We start from the raw sequence: 9,408 nt of genomic DNA on the forward strand, positions 1-9,408 counted from the left end.
CATATATATTACTTTAACTATTTGGTAAGACCATATGATATTTTAGTTATTTTGTAAGAATATATATGATATTTTAAATTTTTGCTTGAATATATACTATATTTGTATTGTTTGTAAGGGTATGTATGAAATTATCCTATAACATTTTAATAATGCATTTGAAAATAAAAACGTGTAATGAAAATCATTTATGTTTGAAAAATGCATTTTTTATAGTACATATTATGGGTTTTGTAGTTATATTATGGTGTAAAGTTAAAATACAAAGGATAACAAAAATGAGAAGTGTGAGAAGGAATCAAGTCCATTGATCTTATATTTGAATAACTGAGATTAATTTAATAAATAAAAATTGATGGAAATTGCATGAAGGTAATAACCCACATTTGTTGACTTCCTCTCTCCACATGCAAGGTGTAAGGCCCCGTTACCGGTAGCCCTACTTTTGTGTTGGATTTACTCATAAACGCAGTTCTAAATTTCATAGTTAATTAAAACATTCGCGGAATATAAAAGCTTTCATAAAACATTTCATAACAAAACACGTCTTGTCTTAAAACATCATTTTGTCTTTCAAAGTAAACGAAACATTACACTTAAACGTCTTGAGTCTTCCGATGCCAGCCTCTTATTCAGTGCCACGTGTCTTCTCAAGCGAGCTGCCTCATCCTACTCACCTGCGTGCATACTAAAAGTCAGCTACGCTGAGTGAGTTCTAGTTAATCATACACTATACAATACACATAAACTTATATTCTTTCATTCATACTTTCATACTTTCATACTTTCTTTTGTATTAACTTACTTTCATATCTTACGTTATAAAGAGCATTACGCCCTACATTCCTCGAGTATTATTAGGGCTCGGTACCCTCTTTCCTCGAATATTAGTAGGGTTCGGTTCCCTAGTTCTCGAATATTAGTAGGGTTCGATTCCCTCTTCGTTACCATACAACCATACATCATACCTCGAGTATTATTAGGGCTCGGTACCCTTTTCGTAACCATACAACCATACAACCATCATTTCCTTCTTTTATTAACTTTATCACGTTCGTACACATAAGCATACATATCATACTTACCTTATACATAGCGTTACAACCTGACAGTACGTGCAATATCCGAAGATCGTTCACGTACCATCAAGCAATCATTCATACATTTCACATTATTCACATAAGGCATACACTTATCTCTTAGGATAAGTGTATTAACAAACATATTGAGTATGCACACAGCCCCGAAAACATAACACATAGATGGGGCTAGAAACTCACTTGAATCCTGTTACGCTCTCCGTTAATCGTTATTCCCTTCTTGAGCTGTGCACGGCTAACTGTATAATATTTACATGTATCAATTAACTACTACTACTCATATCATCTTTCTAGTCTTAACTACTACCCACAACGAACGGGGGTCCGGGGGCAGCGCCCCTAGCAGCGGGGTCTAGGGGCGGCAACCCCTAGCAGGGTCCAAGGGGCAGAGCCCCTGGCTGGGGTCGAGCTGTCTTAACACATTTTTTCATTAGGTTTTAATTTATTTTCTAATTTGCTAACTCCAGCGAACTTATCATTAAGCGAACTTAACAATAAGCGAACTTAACATTAAGCGAACTTACTTTAGGCGAACTTAGTGTTAAGCGAACTTACTGTAAGCGAACTTAGTGTTAAGCGAACTTAACATTAAGCGAAGTTAAGCATTGAGCGAACTTATCATCAGGCGAAGTTAAGCTTTGCAGGCGAAGTTATGCTTTGCAGGCGAAGTTATTCAGTTCAGCTACAGGTTTGGTTTTTATCAAGCATTTTGGCGATTTTAATGGTTCGACATCACCCACTAACGTTCCCTAACCGTTTTCGTTCGTATATATATCCCGTATATACCATAAAGCTTGGACCTTTAAGCTTAAGGACGTTCAATACAAGATCTACGGTTTATCTTAAACGAACCGTACATGTTTATGGGTTTATTAGGTTCGTCATAGCATCAAGTTCGCTACTTTATGCTTCGTTTAGATCCGATCTATTATCGTTTCAAGTTTCAAGGCTAAACGTTCAATAAAACGTAAACTTTAAAGGTCAAGAACATACCTTTTGTGCTCGTTCGATCTTGGTTAGCTTGTTTGGGAACTCTAGATCTCGTGTAATAAAGATTTAATACCAACTAACGTTTACTCTCTCTCGGATCTTGCTCGTTTCTCCCTCTCGGCCGCCGGCCGTATATGGTGTGTGTGTGTTTGGAGTTTGTAGAGATTAAGATGGAAATGAATGAGGGTTTAGGGTTTTAGGTTGGTTTAGGAGGATATTTATATTCCCCAAGGCCCATGGACCTAAGGCCCATTACCCTTAACCCATCTTAATTAAATCCAAGTCCATGATCTTTTCCATATTAGACGTTGGTTAATATTATTAAACGCACGACAATTTAACGCAACTTTCTTTATTTATTATTAGAATATTTAGGATGTTACACAAGGCACATGCCAATTCCCCAATCTTTTTAAAATGTCCATAACTTTTTTCATATGACATTATTTTTTAAAAAAATTCACCATAATAATAAGCGTCTTTTATCTTTAATACGAGTATCATATTGTTATATAAAAATAAAAAAAAATTAATGGGTTTTTTAATTGTGTTTTTTTGTTGTTCATTGTGTCATTGTGTAATATGCTGTTTTCATTGTGTCTTACGTTTCAAGTCATTGTGTTATATATATTCACTGTTGTGTCTTACGTTTTAGGCCATTGTGTTATATGTATTCACCGTTGTGTCTTATGTTTTAGGTCATTGTGTTATACATATTCACCATTGTGTTTTACGTTTCAAGTTATTGTGTAACATGTATTAATCATTGTGTTTTATGTATTAGATAATTTGTTGTTATTTTATCATTATTTTTACATATTATTATTACACAATGGTGTTATTAGTATTTAAAAAAACATAATGATGAGTTGAAAGACACAATGACGAAAAAACACAATGACGAAAAAAGACACAATGATAAGCGACAAGACACAATGGTGTGCGAAAAAAGACACAATGGTGTGCGAAAAGTGCAAAAAGACACAATGGCGAAAAAAGACACAATGGTGTGTGAAAAGACACAATGGTGTGCGAAAAGACACAACGACGAAAAAAGACACAATGATAAGCAAAAAGACACAATGGTGTGCGAAAAGACACAATGACGAAAAAAGACACAATTATAAGCGAAAAGAAACAATGGTGTGCGAAAAGACACAGTGACGTGATTTTTGTTTTAAATTTTATATAACAAAAATCATACTCATATTAAATATAAAAAAACGCTTGTTATTATGATGAATTTTTTTTTAAAAAAATATATCATACGTAAAAGTTATAAACGTTCTAAAAATGATGGGGTATTAACATGTGTCTTGCATGTGAGGAGAGAAAATGTGTACAATTACATTTATACCTTTTTTCCTTTGGTCCTCACTTGACACATGTCAATTATTTATGACTTCTCACACTTCTCATTTTTTATTACCCTTCGTAGAATAACTTGACCTTAGATTATGTGGACCCAAAATGAGAATAACCAATTGGAAATCAAAATTATAAAAAAAAGGATAAATTTGAATAAATATCATATTTTGTGTATTGTCTGATAATAATCTCACCTTTAAAAATCATAACTAATAGTCCAACCTTTCAACATTTTGTCTCAGTGGACCTCCGTTAAAAACATTTAACGTCGTTAAGTTTTTTCCTGAATTTCAAACTAATGTTTTAGATCTAATTAATTGGAAGCAGGATACGATTCGTAAAACTAATCTCGAAACGGTGATTCAAAGTTTCCACTGAATTTCAGTGTCAAAATACGTTTAAAACAACTTTTTCATTCCTCTCTCTAACATTCACCCCGGAACTCGAGACCATTCCCATTTCCACGCAATCTGATTATTAAGCCACCATACCCAATCTCTAATCACGCAAGTCTTATTTTTTTCCAACTTAAACAGTTTAGGAAAATCACACTAGAAGCAAGAATCTCCAACCCAAAGGCCCGACCAATACTTGATATCTTTACCATTTCCACTCTAATTTTTTCATCCCAACCCCACCTAAGTTGTATTCTTCCACGATGTTGTAATTATTTTATTAACCGGAACCGTTTTCCCTCGCCGTTTTTTCGAACGTGAACGACTTCAATAACCCTTTTGCACAACCCCTCCTTTTCCGTTCTAAACCTCCAAACCCATTTCGCTAAAAGAGCATCATTAATATCCTTGGGCCCAGACAAGCCAAACGCCCCTCTCTCTTTGAGTAACGCCACCCTCTCCCACGCCACCCAATGAACCTTATTGACATCGTTGGAACCACTCCAAAGTAATTTTCTCATTATCCCTTCACGTTTGTCAGAAAACTTTTAAAAACCGACTTGATTAAAGTGACCCTAAATAAACATCTTACAAGTTCATGGTTTTATTTAAAAAAAAATCAAGAATGTTGTTAAGAATTAATATTAACATTTTTTTATTTAAAAAATTTCATCTAAAATTATAGGATTATAACATGCAAAGGAAGGAAGTTATTGTAAATCATGCATGATCCACAATTTCCACCATTGATTTCCATTTCAAACCAAACCACATAAATTCAAACCAAATTAAATTCAATCCAATCCTCTTATTAGTTATTACCACCCCCAATACTCCAATTCTAATTCCAATTCCATATTTTATTCCATTCGCGGAGCATATATATATATATATATATATATATATATATATATAATGGAAACCCCTACATCCGCGAAAGGCAACCAGCTGAAACCCTCCTCTTTCCGCCTCCGCTCACCCTCCCTTAACTCGGTCCGCCTCAGCCGCATCTTCGACCTCTTCGACACCAACCATGACGACCTCATCACCGTCGACGAGCTCAGCCGCGCCTTGATCCTCCTGGGCCTCGACACCAACATCAGCGAGCTCGACTCCATCATCCGAACCTTCATCCAGCCCGGCAACACCGGCCTCACGTTCGACGACTTCCAGGCATTGCATAAGGAGATTGACGACCTCTTCTTCCAGTTGGATGATAATGAGGACTTAAGTAATAATAATCACGATGATGATAATGAGGATGAAGGTGGCGGTGAGGAGGCGGCCGATATGACGGAGGCGTTTAAGGTGTTTGATGAGGATGGAGAAGGGTTTATTTCGGCCCAGGAGTTGCAGGCCGTGTTGGTGAAGTTGGGGTTTGCGGAAGGGAATGAGATTGGGAGAGTGGAGATGATGATTTCGTCCATTGATCGGAATCATGATGGTCGTGTCGATTTTACCGAGTTTAAGGATATGATGCGGAATGTCGTGGTTCTCAGGTGAACAGGTAGGTGTGTGATCATGGGCTTCTCCAGCGGCCGAATGTCTCGGCCGCTGGAGTTTGATATTGTATACTTATGTAATATATTGATGACTAGGTATATCGAAATGATATGAATTTGATATGAATTTAACAATGTTCTAGATGATTATAATTAACAGACATAATGTAACATCATTCATTCACGTATATATCATTCAGTTTCGGTTTTATATTATTTTCCTTGTATGTATATGTGATGTATGTAATAGACTAATAGTCGAATATTGAATGAAATGTCTTGCTCACATTTATTCTCTCTCGTTTACAGCATGTAATCTGCACCCTAGCTCTCTATAGGTTTTTATTGATGAAGATCTTATGGCTCTATTGATTTTATTCTTGAAGCTATTGGCGCATTGCGTTTTTAATCCTATGTTTATCACGCCGACAACCAGTTAACGCGAACTAAGCTTCTCATCCTTATGTTAAATATGAAATTGTGCTTTGATGGGAAACGGAAGAAAAGGTTATGGTAATTTAACTGCGCTTCAGAATGCCAAACTTCCATCGAAAATCCATAAACCGCTAAAGATCAATCTTGTTTGAACGCATTAAGAACTTTATTGGCCTCAAAATCAAAATTCACTCAACGTAAGAATATTTCCAAGTTACATATAACAGTCATTTTAGAGAAACAAAAGGATTTACCATCTAGAATATTGCATAAAATAAATCACAACATGAAACATGCATGCATGATAAGTTACTAGTCAATATATTTTGTAACATGTGACTTGATAGAATAACCAATAGCCATCCAATAAGTAATCTAAAAGTCAATAGTCATCCGATAAGCAATCTAAAAGTCTCACAACGAAAACACTTATCACATGTGCAGTGAGTTTTGTTGGCAAATCATTTTTTAGGCCTCCTGAAGCAAAACTTCTAAAACGAGTCCCACTTGTATGATCCTATAATTTATATGTGAACCAATTTAAATAGTTTGTGGCTTTAAGTGATGCATATCTAACCATCACATGTGGATTCTTTAGCTGCTTGAAATGTAGCATTTGTCTTGCTATTAGACTAAATTATACATGAGAATTCCACGTAATAGAATATGTCACCTCTATATGAGGGCATACTGCTGGCGGCTACACTAATTAAATAAAACCAACAGGCTGATCACGAGGAATCCTCAATATAACCAGGCTACAAAGCTAACCAAGTCGGTCTCACATGAAAATTTTAGGTTGTGCGGTTTATGTACCATTACCGCCGCCACTACGCACCAAAGGGACCACATAAAAGACTTGGTGTTTACATTAGTTTTAACTCATCGTCATTTTTTAAATATCTATAAACATTGGCATGAGACTTAATTACAGATTAATATGTTGATTGTCGAATTTAATATGATACACCAGCCTTAAGGGGAGATCAGTACAAGGAAAGATGTGTAAGACAAATAAAGGGACAATAAATAGCATAGAATGTATCAAGTTTGATCCCCGAGTGATCAATGTAAATCATAAGTCCAAAAGAACAAACACATTTGCAACAAATAACAAATGATTTACCAAACGCTTTCACAAACACAAATATATTGACAAATAGTATCAAAGTCAACTGTTTGAATTGAAGTAATTTAAGATAGATTACCAAACATAGAAAACGTGGAAGACAAATTGGCAGGGCTGTCCCAACTTTATATCAAATCCAAGCTAGGGCTTTGGGCCCCCAAAAATTTAAAGGCCCCATTTTAAATAGAGTTATATATATATAACATATATAATTGTTTATTTGGCCATAATAAGGTAAATACGATTCTACCATGGTGGTAGTTTGCACCCTTTATGTTTTGTGATGATAACCAGCCACCAGGGTTCGAGCCCCTCACTTCTCAACATAATTAATATTTTTTATAGCCCCTTGACCTCTGAACATAATTAATAGTTTTTAAAGCCCCAAGAAATAGAACAATTAAAGCTCAAATGAAAAATCATCTCTCTAGTATGTTACATACCTCTTTCTATTTCTTTTAGTCTGTTCCTTTTTTTTAAGTAATCTTAAATAATATTATGTATTAATTCAATGACTAAATATATATTGTTAAAATTAATAAATAATAATTTAAGCATATGTAGTAGTTTCTAATTAGCGATCCAAACTTGTTTCGAGTTTATAAGGTTAATATTCAACATTATTATATCAAGCTTATTTTTTCTCAAAATTAAAATGATATATATGTGTATCATAATTGTAAACGTCAATGTTGAAAAAGACCAATTTGTGTGTTGTTGTCCACATGATGTTTTTCGGTATTCTACAATTAAGTTGTGTCATGATGTGTTTGAACAAATTTAAATTATTGTTAGTTTTTTTAAAGAAAAAAATAATCATGTACTAGGTTATATTATAAAATAGAATATTTAAAGAGAACTTAAACTATTTTAGTTAAATTTTAACGTATTCATTTCATTGAATGTGAAGCGGGATGACAATTTTTTGAAAAGTACAACTCTAAATTTCTTAGAAAAGGCCTCCATTTTTTACTCGCTTTAGGCCACCAAAATCGTTGGGCCAGCCCTGCAAATTGGTCCCAAACATAACCCTTAAAGCCTTGAACACCAAATTGCATGTTGAATGTTGAGGTGACCTTGCACTGCGAGAGCGTTATTTGCTTATTCGGATGGCCGATTCGCCTCTCGTTGCGTATATAGCTACGTATATGATTAAATTTGTTTAGAAAAAACAAAAAGCCTCGTGACATCAATAATGGTTCATGCAAAATTATCATGGCAATGCAATGTCATGCCAATTGCCACACATGATTTTTAATATTAGTAACATTATATAATATATTGTTCCCCCTAATGGTAACCAACTTTTAGAGAGATCAAGGCCCTTCAAAGTCTTCAAGTTTTAATCACAGCCGTCTAAAGTCTTAAAATTTCTTCTAGAAGCAGCAGTTGAGGGCAGTTCCACACTCTCTCCTTAAATCATTCAGTTGGTGAACGGTTTCTTACTCTCCCGTAAAACTGTTATTCCATCTCCACAATCAATCTGCATCGCTAAATCGTAGTTTTCAGGCGACAACGCGAACTCAGCAACAACAATCCTAGCTATATTTCTCATGATAGTTTCATCATAATAAAGCCATAATGTGCTACTTTGTTGGTAGAAGAGCTCTAATATGTCTTCTTATTTATGTCATGCAGAATTTTTGGATGCTGAGCATGAACAACTCACTTGCGTTGTGTAAGTGCATAATTATAATGGGAACATTATTAGACATATTAGAAGAATTTACTTTATAGGTCATGTTTATAGAATTTACTTTATGGGTATAAAGATTTTCAGTGATACTTGTCATCTTCTTCATATAACTCCTGAGCAAGTGAAAAATAATTGTTTAAATTCCTTTCTGTCCTTTATATTTATGGTGGCGATGATTTTAAAATTAATAAATTGAATTTGAACGTGCAGATATGAAGGTGCGGTTAATAGATTTGTAAGTGAGATTAATGCAGTAGCCATTTATCAATGATCAACCCACATTACACATCAAGTAACATAAGTTGTAAGTCATTTCTTTGTTGTTGAGATTACTTTATAATTTAGTCTACTAATTTTACTTTTAATGTCTTTGTTGCAGTTGACTAAATATTTACTTTTTCATTAAGTTCACTAAAAATATCAATTAAACCAATTTAGAGGTCAATTAGGTACCACTTTGGTTTTGCTTATGCCGACTCTGAAATGTTCTCTTTTTATTTTAAAGCGTTGTCACATACGAAGCTTATACAATGATAAAATAGCATTCGATCTATTCAATATATTTCTCAAAGTTAATTTGATTAAATGTGAAATAACTCGCATTAAACCCCCAATTTTAAAAGTTCTTTCGATATAAAAAAAAAGTAAAAAAAAAAGAAGAAGAAAAAAGTATGACATTGTTGTTTTATGAGCTTGGTTGCTTTACATGTAAATCTACACAGCCATATAACATATTCATGGGCATGATGAAGGCAGACAACCTGTTTAGCAGACAAGAAAGAAGATGTGTGAA

General features: G+C 34.3%; 1 protein-coding gene across 1 annotated transcript; it reads left to right on the top strand.

Moving 5' to 3' along the window:
• The first annotated feature begins 4,768 nt into the window (after positions 1-4,768).
• On the top strand, positions 4,769-5,386 carry LOC143548757 (calcium-binding protein CML42-like). Its single transcript, XM_077039846.1, has one exon. The coding sequence runs from the start codon at positions 4,769-4,771 to the stop codon at positions 5,354-5,356; it is 588 nt and encodes a 195-aa protein (XP_076895961.1). The 3' UTR covers positions 5,357-5,386.
• The last annotated feature ends 4,022 nt before the right edge of the window (positions 5,387-9,408 follow it).

This window comes from Bidens hawaiensis, unplaced genomic scaffold, assembly GCF_021521415.1.
Source record: "Bidens hawaiensis isolate Kalapana, Puna unplaced genomic scaffold, B.hawaiensis_p1.1 tig00015249_1, whole genome shotgun sequence".
Classification (NCBI taxonomy): domain Eukaryota; kingdom Viridiplantae; phylum Streptophyta; class Magnoliopsida; order Asterales; family Asteraceae; genus Bidens; species Bidens hawaiensis.